Source organism: Gnatocerus cornutus, chromosome 5 (genome assembly GCF_029298725.1).
Source record: "Gnatocerus cornutus isolate USDA-ARS CGAHR chromosome 5, icGnaCorn1.1, whole genome shotgun sequence".
Lineage (NCBI taxonomy): Eukaryota > Metazoa > Arthropoda > Insecta > Coleoptera > Tenebrionidae > Gnatocerus > Gnatocerus cornutus.
The window spans coordinates 10,276,689-10,299,383 of NC_142237.1; the positions used below are offsets into that span (position 1 = coordinate 10,276,689).

Below are 22,695 nucleotides of genomic sequence, written 5' to 3' on the forward strand. Positions count from 1 at the left end.
TTTCTCGCAATTTTTTAGATAAGAAATCGTTTTTTGATTTTGCAAAAGTTGAAAGTTGGAGTTTTTCGTGAAAATTCATGACATGACTAAAACTAGATTTTTGGATTTGAAAGGCATAAGTTAGATACCTGTAGTGGATCATGTCAATGTGACTCTGACCAATCACAGACGTGCATTTTAAATTTGACGTCCCAAGAAATTTTTGCAGGAAAAATGAGGTTTATACAACTAAAATGAATGACTGAATAACATGGTCGCAGATAAAATCAACTTATTTATTGTTCAAAAAATTGGTTGGCTGTGCTACGTTTTTTTTTTCAAATGACAAAAGTTATTTCAGATATCCACGTCTACCTCCATGGAATTAATGGAATGGAATTAATCAGAAATCTCTTGCTAATTTTTCATTCGAAGCCTATAAAAAGAACACGGTGTCCAACACTGTTTTATTTACAACGATTAGATAAATCGCTCGGTTTAAGCTCTCAATGTTTATAAAACATTTCAGTATCATTTCTCTTTGTTGGATGTTGTCAGTATCATTTCTCTTTGTTGGATGTTGTAATAAGGAGATAAACAATGTTTAATTTGATCACCTTAATCTCGATTAAATAAAATGTAAAATTCGGCAGGTATATCCCAAAAAGCACGTTCAAAACACTTATCGATTAAGCTTTGAAACTATGTTTGAACATTACTTTGACATTTGAATTCGCTGCCATGATTTGTTGTTAATGTTCTGTTGCTCACTGAGGTGGTAATGATTGATTATTTTAGATTTTCTAGTCATTGCAATCGATTTTGCACAATGGAGATGATTACGATTTGGTGCAAACGTTTTCGGCTTATTATCCCAAATGATTCATTATTTTGCGTATTCTGCGTAACTGAGTGAATTATTCGAAAACCTGGGCTGGCGAAGGAAATTCATGGAAACACGTAATTTTATATTACTGCATTACTGTACGGTAGCTTAATTATTATGCATTACAATTTGTCAAGTGTCATTAATCCGTTTTGTTTTTTGAAACAGTTATAGGTGAATACTTGAAAACAATTCTTTTTGAACAGTCCACACCAACGACTCTTCTTTTCAATTTGTCACTTTTATGAAATTACAGAAAACATGTAACATCAAATTATTTTTGCATAATTGTCGCGGCGTCTTTCATCATCTACTTTTCACATCTAATTTCGGAACCTGTTATTACACTTTTAACTATAATTATGCGGTTATGTTTCATGCTTGTGGTAAAGGAACTGTTTTGCTTTTGGATATAAAAGGCACATCTTCCATTCGGTTAATCATTCCGAAAAATACAGCAACATGTTCAAGTATCAAGTTGTTCTTGCTTTGTGCTTCTACATCCCTGCAGCTTTGGTAAGTTTCAAGAAGTTTTCCTTCGTTTATGTGATCCGAAATGTTTCAGTGCCTTTCCGACGCTTTGCAAGAACTTTCCGACTTGTTACATGGAACTTGTGTCAAGGAATCTGGAGTATCGGAAGGTTTGTTTTGTAACAACATCGTATCACTAAAAATACACTTTTTTTCGCAGCAATAATTTCGAAAGTGAACGCTGATAAAGTTATGCATGACGACCCCAACTTGAAATGCTACTTAAAGTGTTTACTGTCCGAAACTGGTTGTGTAAGTCTGAAAAAACAGTCTTTTCGTATCACATTTTTCACTTTTTAGATCAGCGATGATGGTATTATTGACGTTGAAGCCGTAATTGCCATGTTACCCGATGAGCTGAAAGACGAAGCAACTCCAGTGGTGAGACAGTGTGGATCCATAGGTGAGTTTCTTATCTAGTTTTTACATAATGAAATATAAATTTTCAGTGGGAGCCAATCCTTGTGAAAGCGCTTGGTTGACCCATAAATGTTATTTGGAAACCAAACCCGAGGTAAGTTAAATAATGGAACTGTTGGATACACTTTTCTAGATTAGGATCTGAAAGATCAATTTAGGAATTTGTGACTGCTGGGTTAGTGTCTTGATATAAATTTGTTTTTAGATCTACGAACTCATTTAAAGCGATGAGAATACGGAAGAAACGAGGGTGATGGTACTCGACATGGACAGTTAAATTTTATATATTTGTAATATTTTATACTGTACTTTTTTATACATGTGCTTACACGAATAAAATTTTTAAAATGTATTACTTACAATTATTATTACAAAATATCTTCTAGCATTAAGTTAAAGTTAAATCATTATTTTTAAATAAATCTTCTTGAGTTTTGTTATCCAAATCCGGATATCTGAATTGATGCAGAAATTGGTGAAGAGAGTAAAAAAATGCAAACAAGATTTGGCGGTAAAGGAGATAAGACGAATCGTCGGTATTTAGAGATTTAGACAAGAAAGTAATCCTAAAAAAGAAACAATATCATAAAATTTATAAAAAAAATCGTACTAAATTATAGCTCGATAGTTCACCGAATTTTTTATCTTCTAAACTCTGTTAAAAAGATTGACACTAAAAACTCTTCATAATAACTAAATAAAAACAAGAAAACGTGCGAACAACGACATTTTTAAATATTTAGTCTACACCCGAACATTTTTAATCTTATTATTCATACGGCGTTAATCTTATTAAAATTCATTTAATCTGATAAGCTTTTAATTTTACCCTTCCATTTTAACTAAATTAAAACTTACATTTGGGCTCTGTGCGTACCAACATTTATTTGTCAGAAACACATTGTCGCAGGGGTTGGCTCCCACTAAAATCAAAATTAGATGGAGATAAATCTACAGAATAGGAATTAATACTTTTGGTTCCACATGTAGTGATGACTTTTTCGCCTTTTTCTTTGTACTCTTCAGGTAAAACAGCAACTGTTGCTTCAATATCAAAAATTCCGTTTTCATCCACCTAAAAATGTGAGATTATAAGCGACTACTGTAGATAAATTGTTTTAAAAAGAACGTACACAACCCATTTGATCCACAATACACTTCATGTAGCACTTCAATTTATCGTCTTCTGCGAATTGGCCTTGCCGAGCGTTTTCTATTGCTTCTGTTAAAATAAATGGAAGAAATAACATTTAATAATGTGAAAATCACGTGTTCAATAATAGAAAAATGGAGCGATGAAAATGTGAGAAATACCTTCTACAACTCCTGTTTCGCTAACACATGTGCGGTGGAGAGTATCGATGAGTTCTTGCATTTCCTCAGTTAAACTCTAAAATAATTGAGTGTTGTTTATCAGTTGTTTTGAAGAATTTTTTACTCACGAAAACTTTAGTTAAAAAGCATAAGATTAGTAATAGTGGAATCGATGTCGACATTTTGACTGAAGTTTCTTTTATTTTCCTCATTTATTTATGAATTCTGACTTCCTCTTCAGTTGTGTGGGTATAATTAAAAATTATTCAAGTATAGTCTACAGCTCGTAGTAATTCAACTAATTGATTTAAATTGAATGTTTGCTTGGCCTTTGTTAGAGGTAAGACGTATAGTCAGCAGCAAATGAAATGAGAAGAATTTTTGAGGTTCGTCAACAAATAACTGAGTAATAGTCGTTTGAATAGTTTTTGCAGTCGTTTTTCTCGCGTTTTTTTAGTGTGGAAAACGTTTTTAGATTTACCGAAATCGAAAATTGGATTTTTTCGAAGATATTTTATGACTAAAGATGTGTTAAATTTCTGAGATTAATATCTCGCTTATTAATAGAGCAATCTTAAAGAATTGCTGCTCATTTTACGCAGAATTTGACGTGAAATCCAAAAATGTAAGACTTGTTTAGATCGGTCTACAAGTAACTGAGTTCTGAGCGATCAAAGTTTCGGATATTGAATTTTGAGTTGGAAAATTTTTAAAGCTCAATATATCCGAAACTACGAAAGATTTTGAGAAACGATTTTGACCATCTTTTTTTCGGGTCATTCTACTTTAGAATCCGCCCTCAAAAGTTGAATATTCGATGGTCGAATTTTTGGGCAAAAACATTTTGCGACTCAATCGATGAAAAATTTTCAATTTTTCGTTTTTCAATCGTCCCTCAAAAACTATTTTTTCTATCGGTCTAATTTGACCAGGTGATAGATCTCGAGCTCCTCTTTCTATCGATATATAATTTAATCGTACTAAATGCAGTTTTCGCCCCGAAACAGCTTCTTGAAAATGACTCTAAAAACATCCACTGAAAATGTATTTCAGTTGATATCTCGTTTATTTGTTGAGAAAATTTGAACCATATGGGCTCATTTTACGCAGAATTTTGTTTTTCTCGTTCGTCAGCAAATTAACTGAATTAGAGGGGTTTGAAATTTCGGGTTGTCGCCAGAGCGCCAAAATTTTGGAGCTTTGAAAACGATTTTTCTCGATATCGAATATAAAGAAAACCCTCGAAAATTTGAAATTTTATTTTTTCAATGTAGAAGTTTGCTTTATTAAAGCTCATTGTAACACAACATTAAAACGAAATCTTACAAATGTCGAAATAATTTATGTTATCAAATTTTTAAATTGATTTGATGATAAATCAGTGACATCATTTTATCGTTTTAAACCTCAAATGCCTTTGGGAAATATCCAGCAAGAATTTCTTGTTCATTAAAACAAAGTTTCATAATGAAACTTTTTTGTATTTCTGGTTTGTTAGCTCGATGGATTCTTGCCAATTTGAAATCACATGTTTTCCGTTTGCTGGGCTTAAAACTTTTAGGGGAAGTTTGAATTGTTATCTTTGTTATTTGTTTGTCGTTTTAGAACTTAACGTAAAAGAAAGGGGTAAAAAATAAAAACAAAAACGAGGACGTGAAACGAAAAATTTACTAAAGTCTAGTTCCGACTTAAATCGTGTTCTGTTAAAGGTTTTAATAGACAAAATCCGTCAGTCTTTAAGATGTTGACTGCGATATCCAGACTAATCTCAACTTGTCTTGCAATTTGCCTTTGAGTCACGTAAGGATTATATGCGATAATTTTAGTTCGAGCAACTGCATGCTGCTGTATTGTCAGTCCGACTTTAAACTTAATTTTTCTTAAATTGTTTTCTTGTAATTTTCTGTTCAAGTTTGGAACAAATAAAAAGAACGCTCTGTACATACAAATTTGTTTAGGGATCGCTATTGCAAAACAGATTTCTATTCGTCGTTCTGGAAACACTTCTAACGTAATGTAACGAGAAATATCTATTCAAATAAATTCGCTATATATCTAAAAAATTCTCTTACATCTATTGTAGATATTCTCGAATTGTCTTCAATGCGGCTTACATGTCACGAGAGATAAAATAAATTTCAAGATATGTAAATAGAATTTGTCTGGAAACATATTTCATTTTGCAGCCAGGGAACTAAAGGTAGGTATATGCAATAAATCTAACGAATAATGGAATCAGCAATTTGGTGAGTTTAAGCTGTTAACAGCTTTGCTATTGTTAGATTAATTTATGGTTTAAGACGGCTTTGTGGGGTTGTGATGATAGTTTAATTTAATTATTAACATCACCAATTTTGAGTTTAGTGTGGGTAGAAATTACTCAATAAAAATGTAGCTTATAATGTTATGGAATTGTACAAGTTCAACAGATTTTCTATTGATTACATTTTTAATTAAACGTTAAAGGTGTCGAAACGCACTTGAAAAGGTTAAGATGCCATTTCATTATTCTTTAAATTTCAAAATTCAACTTATAATATTATATTACATTATTTGATTAGATTGAATTAATTTAAAATAAAAATGAACAAAATACTGTGTAAAAGCTGTTGGTTCCTTGATATGGAATGTGTTCGACAAGAAAATTCGCCTGGATTTTCTCCTTTGAACTACTACTTTCCCAATTATAATTTAATGTCAAAAATTATGGGTCCCTTGTCATAAAGTTTGTCCATTATCTGTGAGGTTGCAATTCGATACCTTACGTTACCATACCAACAAACCGGATAACCCGCGGTCTCTCTTGTCCTGTCACTCGTATTAAGTAATATAAAACAAACTTTCGTTGGAAATCATGTGTGTATTTTCGCCTTATCATTTTGGATATTTTGCTAAAGTGTAATCGACTGTCACATCAGCGAGTTTTATAAATTTTATATAAGTTCGTCTTTTGTGACGCCAAACTGACGTCAGCAAACGTATAAAAAATTAATCTAGAATGACAGAGCTTCAGGCTGTTCTTAACATTTTTTCCTGGAAATTAAGATGATTATTCTTAAATAGACGTGATGAATGTGATTTCCAACGCCAAAAAATACACGATAAACCTTATTTTTTCTGGAAAGAAATTTTGTTAGGCGTCAAATTTAAAATGCGGCTCTGTGATTGGTCGTTCAGCAGAACAATTACACGATGCTGATTTTGTAAAATTATTAAAACCTGTCACTTTTGTTAATGTAGGTATGTAGATTTAGCTACAGTTATGAAATTTGTGGGAGTTACTACTTTTCAGTCTTGTATTATATTAAATCCATTGCATGTCTGGAATTCGAATTTAATCCGGAATTTTCAATGCTTCCATATCTCCGGAGCTAGGACAGATAGAAAGATGCGGTTTTCGCCTTTGTTTTTATTGCACTATTGTTGCTATTTTATCCGATTGGAAATTCTCAAAACTATGTATTTTTTCCGGATTTGTGAGGATAATTATCAAAAAAGATCGGATGTCAAAAGTTTTGTTAAAAATCGTGCGGACACTGTATACATATTTGGATTTATTTAGGAAATCGTCTTTCTTAAAAGTTATTGTTATTCATTATCATTATCCTCAATTATGGCAATAGCACCACCTGATTATTTTTTGTTCGTTCAAGAAAAAGATGTTATCAAAAAGTTATCAGCAATTAGCAAATTACGTATTAATATCTGTATTAGAATCAGTTGTGTTTCGACTTTTAGAGAAGGGAGTCGTTTCGGACGTGTGTACGCTGTTCTGAGAAAAATTTTTGCAAGGTAGGTGGTGCTCACTATTCACTTTTACGGTTTGGAAGATTTTTTATTCAAAGAAACTTTAAACGTGTTTAATTGTCAGTTTTTCAATTTGTTAGTGCTAACAAGAGTAGTTTAATATATACCGTGTTTGTGCTTAGTTTAGACTTTTTTTAGTTCTGATAAATGTCTATTTACGATTTTAGACTGACTGGCGTTAACTAATTAAAGACACACATTTTGGAAATTTTTATTTTCAAGGGAAAGCAGAAATATAAAAACCCCACTCTAAAAATCGTATAATTTTGGTAATTTTAGTGCAATTGTTATGAAATTTCAGGAAATTAGTAGTTTTCGTTGGTATAATAACTTTTTGGCCTCATGAATTGTTAACATCAAATTAACATTCAATTGACATCTTCGGAAACATTATATTTACAAGCGCCGTGGACGTTCACATACGAGTTTGGTTTTAATGTGTAATTATTATTAAATTTGATTATGGAAAGGCAGACGAAATAAAACAAATTTTTAATGTAAGCAAACCAATTGATTAGTTTTAAAATTGTTGGAATCGTAATTTCCGCGAGTCGTAAATGTCTTTTAAAAACAAGAGGCGAAGTATGTTAATAACGATATATCTATCATCTTTAAAATATAACAAGTCTTGTTTTTTTTTCGCAGAATGCGTATTGAATTAAATGAGGTGTTCTTAATTTTAAATTTGACAGTGAAACTCAGTTGTTTTACCAACCATGAAATACATTTTTATTTTAATTTTTAAGCTAGCTAAAACCTCATCTTAAAAAACGAAACAACTTGTGTAAATAATTCTTTGGTGTGTAATTAAAGATTCGTTTCCCTAAGCGACCCGTGTAATCTGACTTTTCTGCCGGACTGTTACACCACTACCATTTTAAAATTTTACATCTTTTTTGAAAATATACCGTTGAGAAGGAAAATTCATTTCAATTTCAAAGCAACAACAATCGAATTTATGTGCACTTCAGACGAAATTCTCGGCTCAGTAGAGTGACATCCATGAGGGCTCTCTTATATGGAAAATTTGCATGTTCCATGCAACTTTTCCCACCTTTCTACGTGTTCGTTGAAGGTGAAGACGATCCGAAAAACTATTTTCTTTGAAGAGAGTTTGTGACTCAGTAATAATTTCAAAATTTTCCACTTTTAGTCGACAAAAAAGACACTTTTGCTTTATAATTCTGCTTTTATTTCCATCTAAATGGTGTCACACATTGCTCAACTAAAAATAAGCTTAACGTATAATACATAGAAGGCACTTTGGACATCAGTTTTCTCAATCCCGCTTATGGAAGGAAGTAATCCTAAAAACAAAAATTTTAAAAAGTTGAAAAATTGATTAATTAAGCAATGCTTACGTCTGGACTTTTGCTCTGGAAACATTTATTTGCAAGCCAAGCGTTCTCACAGGCACTTGCGCCAGCTAAAATTGTTTTAGTTTACCTATAGAGTTCAAATTTGAGGGATAATTGAGACATGGAAACTGTTTTTTTCATCGCAATTATCTCTCCCAACTGTTTTATTTATGTAAACAAGAATGTTTACTTACTGTCTGTACATCCTCGAATAATCCCGGAAACTTTATCTTGTAACTCAGGGGGCATGAGTGCAATAACGGCTTCTCTGTCGACTGTACCGTCGTCGCTCATCTGGAAGAAACGGCCGAGAGGTTTTAATAACAATTCTGCATTTAAGAAAAGAAAAAAAAATGCATTTTCAATTCGTCTAAAAAGTGGTAGACAGCTTATAAAGTCTAAAAGCGTTTTTTGCATTCGTCTCATACATTTGAGTTTTCATCTAAATGCGACAGAGCTGTAACAAGGGGTGAAACTTACACATCCCATTTGGTCGAACAAACACTTGAAGTAGCATTTAAAGTCTTCATCGTCAGCAAAGTCGCCCTTTCTCGCGTTGGCAATCTTGTCTGCAAGCATTGTTTTTACGACAATGCAAATTTGTTATCTTTCTTTCGACTTACCGTCTGAGGTCCCTGTTTCGGCTACGCAAGTTTTATGTAAGTTGTCAATTAGTTCTTGCATCTCGTCACTCAGACCCTTGGCGCAAATACAGTTAGAAATATTATTTCCCCAGTTTTTCCACTATACTTACAAGAACTCCAGTCAAGCACAAGGCGAATACGAGACAAATTATTCCGGTTTTCTGCATGATGCGAGTGTTTTGAAACTATGAATGAAACTGCTTAGCAAATTGTCATTCAATATTTATTTGTATCCTTTGAGGACCATTTGGTGGTAATTTGCATACTATTAGTCATGTGATTTCCGATTTTTTTAAAATAAATTTTAGTTTGTTATTAGTGATTTCAGACTGTGATTTTATTTCTAGAAAAACTGAAATTATACTCTTCAGGTATTAATTAATTCCCAAGGACTGTTTCAGTTGAATAAGTGCACGCACGCTGGGAAAAGTTTGCGGATATTGCCCAAATTACAGATGACACACCTGTTTTATCCAGGTAGACGCTATTTATCACTGGAACAATTAACTCGGGGTTGCCCGTAATTTGACGAACTTTTTCTGAATTAATGGACTACACCTTCCGTTAATCAAAGCAGTGTTGGGTTATAAAATTAATAGATTGTGTAGCAACAAAGCTAATTTCACAGACTTTATGTTGTCTAATCCCGTCGTTACGACGCTGTGAATTAAAATTGCAGTATCCGGAAGATCCATAAAGTTTTATTTCAGGCGAGAATTCACTGTCGTATTTGCACGGATTAATTTTTTTAACACAAAACCGAGACTTTGAAACTTCTGGTTTAGCGGTTAAATCATCAAGTTCCTCCGGAACTATTAGCTCTAATCTGGATGGCTTAATTTCTAGTTTTAGACTCTGAAGAAAGAAGGATATTGATCGGTAATCAGCTACTGGTTTCAGATTACTTAAAATACGCGAATTTTATTCATTTGAGCCATAAATAAATAAATCAACAACATATTTTTCATCCGTCGAGATAACAATTCCGTTCATTATGCGATGGCGTGTGCTGTCTAATGAAAAATATTTCTCTGCAAGGTCGCAATTTTATTTCACTTTTTGGCCCATTTTCTGAAATTGTATTGAGTGATGATGGTTGAGACTGGACAAGGACACTTGGCAGAGTCGCATTCAATGAAAAAGAAATTGCGCCTATGAAGGAACTTAATAAATCACTCACTCAAGTAGAAAATTGGTTATAAAACGGAATAGAGTGCGTTTTACTGACTGATAGTAAATTAAGATTCGCTGACAGTGTTATAAACAGTACTTTTTCATTGATGAAAACTGTTTCGGCCGATTGGAAAAAAATTAACGCAGTTTTCAATCAAATTAATTGAACTTTTTGCAAGAAATGGGATTCTTTTCAAACATTTATCGATTTTCTGTCACTAACATTTAATTGAAAATTCATTACTTCAAGCTCGTTTTTACTTCTAAAAAAGCGTTGTATTGTTACTCTGACTGGTATTAATGATGATTGTCGTCGAAAGAAGTTTGGGTTCGGACAAAGAAAAATTTCGTCGCAGTGGACTCAGGACAACCATCAAAATTGCGTCGAATACAAGCGGCTCTAAAAGTAAAGTAAATGGGTAAATTTTCGAAAATTTTGGGTTGGTAATCAGGCTTTCAATTCTTTGGGAGAAAATTAGGGAAAAATTGAATGTAAGATAATAAAAGATAATTTGATTTTTATGTTTTGTAATAGATAATGGCCATTAAAAGTAAAGTTGGCAGCAGCCTCCAGAAATTTTTATGGGTAACAGTTGGCAGCAAAAACGTTTGAACCTTGACGAAACCTTGACATGCCTAGAAGTTAATTATCCTGTGCAAGTTTGGCAAAACTTGTCAAATCTGTATTTAAGTCTCCCTTTGGAACAATCTTTAATTAATTATTAATTAGTGTGAGTTGTTAACACCACCAACTTTTTTGTTGTGTTAATCTCAAAAATCATCGCATTCAATTTTCCCATAATTTTCTCCCCAAAAGATTTGAAAGCCTGATTTACACCCAAGAATTTTCTGAAAAGTACCCAGGAGAGTGGGCTCAGTTGGGTAATAATTAGATTTCACTTTCGAAATTTGTTAGTGGGCTTCTAGGGATTCCATACTTTGAAGTTCTCAGTTTGCAATTATTAATTTAGACATCTAGAAATTATAATGAAGGAATCGGAACCTAATTTCAAAATTTTGCTCTCTAATTCCCCAGAGTCCCTCAGGATAACACTTACAAAAAAACTCCTGGGTGTCGTGAAGATCTGACCCATAAATGAACCGTTAATTACGTTTATCTGTCTAATAATATCTAATTATCAGAATTATTATTTACTATGCACGTGAATTGGGCGGAGGCGCGCAGGAAACCAAGCGTATCTCCTCTTTCTCTACGAACAATTTCATTGAGAAAAACAAACCGTTGTGGGTATTTAAAGGAAACACGTGAAGTTTATCATTTCTTTTATTTATAGTTTACATTTTACAAGAAATAAGTACAGTTTGGTAACACAAAACATCATATGATTCAGGGTGTAAGCGTATCATATGCTCCCTCTCGATACTACATCTACATTATTTGACTTAAATCTTAGACATGTTAGACACCACAGATAAAAATAAAAGCCCAGTTGACACTTACATCGACAGTAACACTACTTATATACAAGATCGATTAAATCTAATACTGAACAGTAGGTAGTATAAAATATAGATATCCCTCGGGTTAAAATGTTCAAAATCAATATTATCCACATGAGTTTACAGATGCCATGGTGATGCGTCGCCGAAATGTGTACGATTTTTCAAGAAATGTGCTAAGCTTAAAGTAACATCTTATGGTTGGTAGTCTTCAACATTTCTCCTTCAAAGTTTATATACATAAAGGGATGTTTACACAAGATGGAATTATTTTAAATCCTCTTGGAGTCGTTCCAAACGTTCACACTCATTTACCGTTGTCTGCAAATGATAAAAAATTGGGCCCTATTTTCCGGGACTGTAATAAAATCTGCAATAACGCATGGAACCAGGACCGTATGAAATATTTCGATATAAATGCCAGAAGGATATAAAAAAGAACAATGCAATTTTTTTCAACAAGACGAATGATTGAAGACGATTTGGCAATACGACTAAAGTGGGCCGTTTCAGCCTCTGCAGAGATTTTTCAACTGTTCTAAATGGACTATTTCAGACTAGAATTTTTAAGTTTGAGTAAGCGAAAGTATAATGGAATGTACGCTCTGAGATATCAAATCAACGTTTCTTAGTTCATGTGTTATTCATCATTTCCTTTAAGACGGCCCTGCTCTCTCAAAAACCCAAAAGCACGACCACCGTAAACTGTCCTTTACGATTTATAGGTGTTAAACAGAAAATCGATGCGGTTTTAGCGCTTCTTCCAACTCATTTTTGTCATTTTTAAACTTTGGTCCGAATAGTTTTAGCACCTGTTCACAGAATCTTACAGTTTGACTGTTGTCGTGGATTTTCTTTTTAATGATAGCAGCCCGACATTGTTGCAGTTGCTGCTCCCGTTTACTACATAAACTCCTGCACTGTCTACAGCTCCGGTGTAATGGTAGTTGCTCCAACGAGTAGTGCGGTAAATCCTGCGATGCATAAAACCTCGAATGGCTTGATGGACGTCTTGGTTAGCGAAGCAGAACAGACAGGACACGCACAAGCCCTGAAAGAGACAAAGTACATGATGCATAATGGTCATAACTTGTGCCTTAAAAGTGTGGAATTTAATTAGCATCGAACTTTGTTGAAAAGTTGGGGAAAGTTGAGTAGTTTTACAATTCGTGGAATATTAATTAGTACCAACTGAAAAAAGTTCGGTTTCCCAAACCAAAAAAATAATAGTGGCAGGGAAAACTGTTTTTCAGAGGAGTAAGAAGATTACTGGACGAGCGCATTAGCACTTTGTACGAATAACAATGTTTTAAATGATCAAATAAAGACTCCTTTTAAGAGATCGTTGTAATTAAAGTTTGTCGTTGCTTAAAGAATATTTACTTTGTTTCTATCATTAACTTTGAGATCGTTAAATATTTTGGATTTTCAGGAAGTTCTCCAGATTAGAAAACTGATTGTCTTGAGAAATAAACCATCCAATATCTATTTTATAGTTTGTGACATTTTAAGTTTGTTTGCATAAATGGGATGAATGCAGTGAAGCAAATATGAATTTTTCTCGATAATTCTGTAAGTTGTTTGATTGAAAAATGTAATAAAAATTAATTATTCTAGTCAACAAATTTTGGACGAAATTTGTACTGAAGCGGTGAAAAGTAGAATTGCTTCCTGCTGATCTGAATTCGATGCCCGTTTTGTGTGTCCTGAAATTACGATTTTGTAAGCAATGACAGATTTTAAAAAAAATTGACAATAAATCATATTTTTTTAATTTTTTAATTTTTTATCCTGTGACTTCTAGACAATAAGAGATAGCAATGCAGAAAATTACATATGAAAATCGTTAAATAGTTATTTCTGAGACAGAAAATCATTTTTTCAAAAATTATAATGGAAAGTACTAGTTCTAGTCATGAGTTTTATGGGTTTTTGGAAAGCATATTAAATTGGCTTTCCAAAACAGTGTCAAATAATTCAAGTTTAAAAATTGCATTCAAACACGTGTCTAAAATGTCATGAAAATAATTAAAAATTTTGGAACAATTAGAAATATTAATTTTTTGGACAAACGCCAAAGGTTTCAAAATTGTATTAAAAACTTTTTTTATGTTAGCGCCACAGTAATGCGGGTTTTGGAGGTTGCTACTTTTAACTTATTTATTAACTTTACAAAATTTCAGTATTCAAGTAATTCAAATTTTAGAAATTTTTATTTTTAGGATAAACCCAAAAGTTTTTATTCTTTCTAAATATTTGTATCTTTGGTTGCGTTAACGCCACACCGATGAAATTTGGAGAGGTTGCAACTTTTAACTTATTTATTAACTGCATAAAATTTCAACATTCTAGAACAATTGACAAATATTTTAGGAATTTGTATTTTTAGGACAAACCCAAAAGTTTCAAAATTCTATCTAACTATTATTTTCTTTTGTAGTGTAAGCGCCATACCGATGAAATTTGGGCACGTTGTTACTTTTAACTTATTTATCAAGTGTATAAAATTTAAAAATTCTAGAGCAACAGATTTAGATTTTAGAAATTTTGATTTTTAGGACCACCCCTAAAGTTAAAAAATTTTATTAAAAAAATTGTATTTTTGGTTGTGCTAGCGCCACAGCGATAAAATTTGAAGAAGTTGCTACTCTGAACAAATTTATTCATATCTCCAAATTTCAGCATTCTGGAGCAAAAGACTATAATTTTAGAAATTTTAATTTTTGTTTACCTATTTCGCAATATAAACATGGAAACATAGTATAACAATTTATAACTTTTTTAATAATTCATATATCGGTGTTGGTTGATCAATACATAAATATTAGTCGTGTCGCCAATTAGTACGAATTATGAAAACTACAGATTTTTATTATAGATTTACAAAAATTGCATTCAAACTCGTGTTCGACATCTCCTGAAAATTTCTTTAAAGGGTTCCTGGCTCTTGCCCATCATCGAATCGTTTACTTGTTGGGATAAGTGGTTTCTCAAATAATGTAAAGCAATAGATCCATAAAAAATGAGCTTTCTTTTCTTTTGAGAAATCACCAATTAATTAGGCTTTCTATCCCATTAAATTTACGACTACCAATTAGACTCTTAATTAGTTACTTAGTAATATTATTAAGTCGGCTTTTAAGTACTTGAAGCTTCTTTGCTGTAAAGATTTTCTGGAAGAGCGTTTGTAAATGGTGCTACGAAAATGTCACAACAAATACTAATAGAGCGGTAATCACATTAATTAACTGAACATAACTAATTACTTTAAGTTTAGCGAGAGTCGAGTTAAATTCTGTTAAATTGAGTATAGGTCTCTTTTTCTGTTTTCAGTTTGTATTTAATGTGTAATTTTTTCAGTCCCAAATTAATTTTCATTTTGACACAAATTCAAATTAATGACTTCCATGACGTCAAAACCAGTCAACTAAAACTACAAAGCAATTAATTAAGTACAATTAACAGCTGATTAACAAATCGTGTGGAACTATTTTAATTATTTCTCTTTTTATAGGCTAATTAGCTCTTTAATAATAACAAACAACAACACTGAACACTAAATTTTGAAATGTGCATTTAATTTCCTTTGTCATAAAGTCATGATTTAAAACCCTAATTTTTAACATCCAAGAATATATACGACCTGATAACAGCAATAAACAACCAGGATTACAGATCACATTTAAAAAGTTTGCTCTTAAAGAAAGTATCTTGCAAACTTCTAAGAACCCTCGTCTTAACGACACTGAAATCTCCTCCAATAATCTAATTAGACCTCCGCTAAGCTACTTTTTGTGGTGTAAATTGCACACAATGTAATTATAACACTTTGAGTCAAAAGTTTTTAAAGCTGCACTTTATAATTAACTGTTTCTTGAAGCTTGAACTTTAAAGTAACTTTTAAGAGAACGAAACTTCAATAACAAACACTTACCTGTAAAGTGACGATGACTACAGTGACGTACTGGTACAAATGCTCATAGGGGTCATACATATCCGGCCTAAAGGGTATTAGAATATGCTGAAGACCAAATAATGGAATGAGAATCAGCGCGGCACGAGCGGCTCGTCGAATTCCCATAGGGGCTGGATTTGCTGAATTCGGATGCATTATAGTCAGGATTACCCGTAGAACGTTGATCAGGAATACTGAAATATTTAATGTATTTTTGAAACAAACTGTTATTATAATAAGAAGTGATGGTAACAAAGATGAGTGGTTCCTGCAAAGAACTGGCGGATGTAATGAATTTTAATCGTGAGAGTGATATGAGACTACAATGGAATTTTAGATTGTGTGGTAAATGTCTTTGAAAGTTCGACATCAAAGGATTTTTTAACGACCACACAAATGGCGTATATATTTGGTTCAAATGGAAAAAAAGCATTGGAGTAAGATAAGTATATGTAAATTTTGCTTTTCTTCGAAGGGTGGTGACCCTGGGTTTAATTAAACTTTCCTTTACGTTAAATCGGGGAAATCAAATTTCCCAGTGGAGTTCAGGGTAACCGATAATGCCGCGTTTTAATTTGCAGGGTCTACCTAATATTTTTCTGAGTGAGTGCAAAAAATTAAAGCAAATTTTAAATTGTATTTCAAAAAACTATTTTTGCAGCCAACCACGCTTAAATTTTCAAAAGAACAGGAAATTTTGCTTTATTAGTGAGGCACACAGTGTATCACCACAATGATTAGATTCACTTTAACGCAAATATAAAATGAAAAAACTAACTATTCTTAAATGGAACACTATATATTATACATTTTGAATTTCTCATTTATTAAAACTAAATTAAATTTTAATTCTGGAGCAACAAATTCAGATTTTAGAAATTTTTATTTTTAAGACGAATCCAAAAGTTACAAAATTGTATTAAATTCTTTGGATCTTTAGTTGTGTTAGCGCCACACCAATGAAATTTGGAGAGATTACTACTCTTGACTCATTTGTTTACTGTATTAAATTCTAAAATTCTGGAGCAACAGATTCAGATTTTAGAATTTTTTATTTTTTTGAACGAACGAAATTTTAAGAGGTTGCTATTCTTAACACATTTATAAACTATACCAAATTGCGGGTTTCTAGAGCAACAGATTCAAATTTTAGGAATTTTTATTTTTAGGTTGAACCCAAAAGTTTTAAAATTTTATCTAAATAATTGTATCTTTAGTTGCATTAGCACAATAACAATAAAATTTGGTGAGGTTGCCACTCTTAACTCTACCAAATTTTCAGCATTCTAAAGCAAACTACTTAAATTTTAGGACGAACCCAAAAGTTTAAAAATCCTATCAAAATATTTGTATCTTTGCTTGTGTCAGTGCCACACTGACGAAATTTGAAGAGATTGCTACTTTTAACTCATTTAATCAACTGCATAAAATTTCAAAATTCTGGAGCAACAGATCCAGATTTTAGAAATTTTTATTTTTTAAATTCTATTAATTTTTTTTTTATTTTTGGTTGTGTTTGTGTCCCAGCGACGAAATTTGGTTAGAATGTCACTCGTAACTCACTTATTAACTCTACCAAATTTCAACATTCTGGAGTTTGAAAACTGATTATTCTAACACTTTATTTTCGATTTTTCAAAAATTGCAAATTATTCAAAAACCAGGATCGTGTTCGCCGAAATAGTAAATACATAAAGTAAATCAATGACGAACTATAAATTTCCAGAGGACGTCGCCTATTAATTTATTCATCCATAAATGTTTCCATTTATGTTTTGTTTAATATTTGCAATAAAATTAATTAAACTACATAATTTTGTTTGTCATATTTAAACAAAAATAATAAATATCCACGTGTGTAGATTGACAAACTCCTCTTTTAAAATTAACATTTTTTGATTCACCTTTCCCTAATTCAAGTGCTATTAATTTAACCCAAAGAGGCACATCAGAGAATCATTTAAATTGCATAAAAATAAATTTAATTCAATTTAGTTTAATGTTTTTTAATTAAATTCATTATCAATAATTCCCAAGTGAGCACAAATTTTTAATTAAAAAAATCATGCAACATTTCAACGCACCCCGCTCAGCAAACAAGTATTTTTCATAAAGAAACTTTAATGTAAGCAGCGTAATTAAAATTGTTGATGAGGGAGATACCTAAATCAACAGCAGTGCATTCGAGAGTAATGACACAGTTATCATTAATAAGTGGACTCATGATGGAATAAATGCTTTAAAACGGTAGATAACAATTAAAAATTGAAAAATCAAATTAATTTAAGGGTGCGTGATATTTTCAAGCGTTTTTATTTGGAATGAAACATTATAATTTCAGATTTTTCTTAGAAAACGAGCCTCTTTCTTAAATCATCGCGTTTTTAGACGAGTAAACAATAATTTATCTAACTAAAACTCCCGTCATCTTTAAATTTATATGCCGACAAAACCCGCCTTATCAACAAAGTGGTTCCATACTTTCCACCATGGCGTAACAAACTTCAAGATTGGTGGAGGCGCCGGGCGAGCGATTAGCATTTAAAAACGTCTCTTGAAATTCTTTCAAAAACGAAATCTATTTCAAAATACGCCAAACACCCCCATAAACAAGCAAACACGCAAGATTCGTAGATATTCAATACCTCCCACATAAATATGACGTCACGTGATGCTCTAATTTATCGATTTATGTTCTCTACCGGAAATTTTGTGTGATCTTAAACGATTTTGCATAATTAATGAGTCTCAACAAGATCATCTCCAAAAGTTTAATTTGGGTAAACCGGGCAAAGCCCCCATGTCGTGACAGGAATAAATATTTCTGTCATATTTTCAGATTTAGGAGCGACTGTGGACCTATTTAAAGAGCGAGCGTATAAGGCAGAAATGTGTTTAATCGGTGTGTGAAAGTTTTAGAGACATCTAAGCGTCGAGGATCTTCGTTTAATAAGCTTAACATCTTCGGTGAATTAAAGAGACAATTTACGGCTCACGAGTAGATTTCTATTCTCGGTTAATTGAGCGAACAAATGTTACACTAAAACTGAGATTAGTTTTACAAGACAAAGTTATGGAAAATAAAAGAAGTTGTACTACAAGAACTGGCCGTCTTTGTACACATTTCTAAAGTTGTTTGTTAGTTCAAGCAGTATTTTCAACATTTATTGATTTTAAAAGTTACTTACTAAGTGAAACGAGCAGTGAAATGCAGACCGGAGCGGTGAGAATCCACGAACTGTAATAACTATCAGACATCCAACACCTGAAAATAGAACAAAAGTAAGAACGAATTAAATAAAGATAAAGTTGTGTTAACTGAAGTACTTGGAGTATCTGAATGCAGTTCCAGGCGGTAATTAACAAAATGCACATCAGTTTTCCCTCAGTTTCAAGTTGTGGCTTTTCACACGTATAAATGAATACATTTTCCGAAGTGATAATTCTATCGTGTTGCAATCTATCCCTCTCGATAGCTCATTAAATTTGCTATTAAAATTAAAATTTTACGTTTTGGCCGTAAATCTAGTACATAATTTACGACAACACAAACATAGCTCCATAAATTGAATCGTATTTAATTTGCAACAGAGAAATATGTTGTACTTATATGTTTGTGTTTGTGTCACAGTCATGCAACAACGGAATTTGCATAATTTTAATGGTTTAATAACTGTTTTGTTTTTTGTATAGACGCTCTCAGTACCCGGAGATTATTCTTGTAAGTCTATGTAGGTGTAATGGAGTTTCTAACAGTCGTTATGCAAATCTTTAATTGCGTCCTTTGCAGATAACGGCTCTTTCTTTGTCATTCAATAATAATTACTGCATGTACATTTGGGTTCTAATCTAAATAAGTATCGGTTTAATTTTGTGACGTCAACTATTTGTCTACGTCGAGAACAAACTGCTCTCAAGTTACATTTATGGATCTAATAAAGTCTAATCGTAGGCATATCTAGATTAAACGCTGTGCGCTAATTTATCCAGAAATTGAAAATTCCCAGGGGAAATATCCCACCGACATATTTATAGAGGTTTCATCTACCTATTACTAAAAATTTATTTACTTTATTATGATAATTCTTACTCCAATGAATAAATTTTCGTTTGAGCATAAATATGATTTAAATACTCCTAAAATAGTATTACTCATATTTATTTAGCCATGAATCAACAAATTATAAACCTTTTGCTTCGGCTTTGTTTCTACAAGCTCGCTAAAGTTTAAACTATGAAATCAACAGAAAATAACATAATTGAGGCATGCTTTGTGTCTGTTACTTCAATTAGTTATATGTGTCTGATATTTGAAGCAAAACTCTAGACTTCTCTTTGAAGATTTTATGTTTTATAATGGTTTAGTTTAAGCCCAACTTTACACGATCTTTAAGATTTTTTCTAACAATTTCAGATGTATATACATACACTTCTTCTCAATTTTGATTGAAGTTAAAAGTTTCACATGAAAATCGACTTTTGTCGGCTCAGAAAATACCTTTGTCAGACTTATAAAAACGAATTATTAATAATATTTAATAGTTATTGACGTTCGAGCAACTGTAAGTCGAAATTTACGGCTCGAACGCAATGACAGGAGTACCAACTCACAAACCAGTGCTTTAAGATGTTTTTTGCGGCACTACTGCAGCTTTTTCGCACTGATGGCGCAAAAGTGGGTTACAATTCAAGAGAACAAATTAAAATTTATGAGAGGTGGCAATGAGTAATCAATCACCATTGATGAGATATCAAACGGTGTTCATAATTGTAAAGAAATGGGGCAATAAAAATAATAATACAATTGAAAATTGGCTTAATTTCATTCTATTTTTGTGTTTTGGAATTTGGAGCCCTGTAAATGGAACAAGCAAAATAAAGTAAACACATCAGTTAAGCCTATTTGCAGTTATTCATTTATTTAATGTGCTTAATTTAAAACAAAAATCATTGTGACAGTACACAGTTTTATAATTGGAATTTCTAAAAAAATATTCGAGGAAGAGCAAACAAAACGCCACAGTTAATCATAATTCTGGTTAAACAAAGAATATTCCGGAGCTTTATTCTTTTAGACTTGGAAGGACACGTCTTTTGCAATCATAATTTATTTGTCTTTCTAAAATATTGTCAACGAATTTTTTTGGGCTTTTCGGGTAAAATTTCAGTGGATTTTCTCTTTAACTTGTACATTACTGAACATTCAGCCACACTGTCGTAAAAAAGTGAAACTTTAATAGAAGATAAAGTACTTAATAAAAATTACAGGTTCTTCAACAGAGCCAGGAGAAGTTGGAGATCCTTAGCTTCCTTGTTATCTTTCTAGAGAATTGCAACAAATGAGTCGTTTTGCCAAAGTTTAGTGAACTGTCGCAAGTGTAGATTTGTGACTTTTGTATAAATTTTTCTAAACGTTAAAGTTACAATTTTTCTAATTACAGTAATTACAAATATTTTATGTCGTGCGAACATTGATTGAAATTATTTCTTAAATTTAGAGCTCTAAAATTTAGATCTGCGGTCTAAAAAAAATTTAATTCAATTTTTCTACATTTAATTTTACATAGGAGTGATTTTTATGAAAAATTAATGAAAATATGTAATATTGTTTTCACACAAAGAAATTAAGTAAAGAAGTAAAGCATGCTGAAAAACTAGAATTTTTGGTCGTCACCAAAATTCAAACGACTAAATTTGGTTCTTTTGTCTTGGAGTTTTGTAATTGTTTTTACTATCCTATGAACAGAATAAAATAAGTTACCATTGAGTTGTTTGTTTGGGTGCGTTTTTTGTCGTAAAAACTACTTTGATGAAGATAATGCCGGCCAATATATGAATACTTGTTTCGGTTTACTCCGATTTCAATCACATTCTCTATTTTGCTTTGGTATTTGCGATTAATAAATAATAATAATGTATGTTAAAAGTAGAAATCTGGCCAAACTTTATGACTTCGTCTTTTTTTTAACAATTTTGTAATTAGACAATTAGGTTTGGATAATTTTTTTAATAGGAGAAACATTTTTTTATTTTTCTTTTGCGAATATTTCAAATTTTGACGTTTTAATTAGTTTCGTCACTCCTTTTATTCTTGCTTCTTTTTCTTGATCATCAAATTTTTATAATCAATTCTACTTAAATTTTTTTCATTATAAGGTGTACTTACGTCTACTATATTTTCTATATTCTTTATATTTGGTTAAGTACAAATTATTTTTAGAATACCTGGACCTGTAATCTTTGAATTTCGAGTGTCAATCAGTACGATATAATCGATTATTGTTTTTATATCTAAAGTAACTTTTTCCGTCAAGAGATCCATCTGCAGCTCAACGAAAGCGGAAGTATGTTATTCCACTTTACTGTCACATATTTTAGTCCAAATTGATCAAACGCTTGACGCATATAAATTTACCAAAGCAACGTTTTTAAAATTCAGTTACACGGAGTCTATAAATCAATAATAAGAAAAAAGAGATAAAAGGTCACGTTACCGATATCAATTTTGCAAAATGTATTATATTGTAATAATTGTAATTGTAATTTGACTGAACAGATATGGGTAATTTTAGAAATACCTTCTGGGAATTCGCGCCAGCTGAAATCATTGTTTTCTCAAACCTTTTTGGCGAATATCCTCGTGAATTTTTAATGCTATCTAATATCAATTAGAGTTTGTCAATATTTGTGTTATACAAAAGCCGACTATGTAGACTCAGTATATTGCAGCAAAGTTTTGGGCGAATTTTCGGCTACCTGCAAGACGAGACTAACAAGCAATCTTGTTTTCATTACATATTACCGCTTCACAATGAATGGAGTGGTGGAAATTACTCGAAAAGTTAATATAGTGTGGGAGATTAGAACCATACAAATATAAGCAAACTTTGCCAAACTTGTGCTGTAATATCAAGTAAAGAAAACTTGCGGTAAAAATTAGCTCATTACAAAAAATATTTACGACCTCTTAAACCTCTCATAAAACTTCTATAGTGTGCAGCAAAAGATAAACGTGTCATACATTAGGAAGTTTAAAATTTTCTTTTTCCTCTATTCGGAACTGCAAAACTAATCATTTATAAGGCCTGTCAGATAATTTTCTGATCCACTTGAATTATATCCTCTGCCATTGACAAAGAATTTTTAATAAATGGAGGTTCAATGATG

At 31.9% G+C, this 22,695-nt stretch overlaps 4 protein-coding genes across 5 annotated transcripts in view; 1 reads left to right on the forward strand and 3 right to left on the reverse strand.

Annotated features, from left to right (window-relative positions):
- The first annotated feature begins 1,309 nt into the window (after positions 1-1,309).
- LOC148174331 (general odorant-binding protein 83a-like) lies at positions 1,310-2,168 on the forward strand. The gene is made up of 6 exons (XM_088037966.1): positions 1,310-1,381; positions 1,431-1,506; positions 1,557-1,648; positions 1,697-1,799; positions 1,846-1,910; positions 2,022-2,168. The coding sequence occupies exons 1-6, from the start codon at positions 1,328-1,330 to the stop codon at positions 2,037-2,039; spliced, it is 408 nt and encodes a 135-aa protein (XP_087894092.1). The 5' UTR covers positions 1,310-1,327; the 3' UTR covers positions 2,040-2,168.
- LOC148174332 (general odorant-binding protein 83a-like) lies at positions 2,085-3,327 on the reverse strand. Its single transcript, XM_088037969.1, has 6 exons — positions 3,259-3,327; positions 3,131-3,206; positions 2,950-3,038; positions 2,789-2,891; positions 2,675-2,739; positions 2,085-2,382 (listed from the first exon to the last, which is right to left on the reverse strand). Exons 1-6 carry the CDS (start codon positions 3,310-3,312, stop codon positions 2,365-2,367), a joined length of 405 nt encoding a protein of 134 aa, XP_087894095.1. The 5' UTR covers positions 3,313-3,327; the 3' UTR covers positions 2,085-2,364.
- Positions 3,328-8,106: 4,779 nt separating this feature from the next.
- Positions 8,107-9,154, reverse strand: LOC148174333 (B1 protein-like). Its single transcript, XM_088037967.1, has 6 exons — positions 9,050-9,154; positions 8,919-8,994; positions 8,776-8,864; positions 8,490-8,589; positions 8,299-8,363; positions 8,107-8,244 (listed from the first exon to the last, which is right to left on the reverse strand). Exons 1-6 carry the CDS (start codon positions 9,104-9,106, stop codon positions 8,227-8,229), a joined length of 405 nt encoding a protein of 134 aa, XP_087894093.1. The 5' UTR covers positions 9,107-9,154; the 3' UTR covers positions 8,107-8,226.
- Positions 9,155-11,383: 2,229 nt separating this feature from the next.
- LOC148174334 (calcitonin gene-related peptide type 1 receptor-like) overlaps positions 11,384-22,695 on the reverse strand; it is a 39,269-nt gene continuing 27,957 nt past the window's right edge. For both annotated transcript variants that reach the window (XM_088036090.1, XM_088036089.1), the window contains exons 7-9: positions 18,717-18,793; positions 15,508-15,722; positions 11,384-12,624 (exon numbers count right to left, since the gene is read on the reverse strand). In XM_088036090.1, the coding sequence (XP_087892216.1) occupies positions 12,400-12,624; positions 15,508-15,722; positions 18,717-18,793 (517 nt within the window). In that variant the 3' untranslated portion in view covers positions 11,384-12,399. The remainder of the gene's footprint in view (positions 12,625-15,507; positions 15,723-18,716; positions 18,794-22,695) is intronic.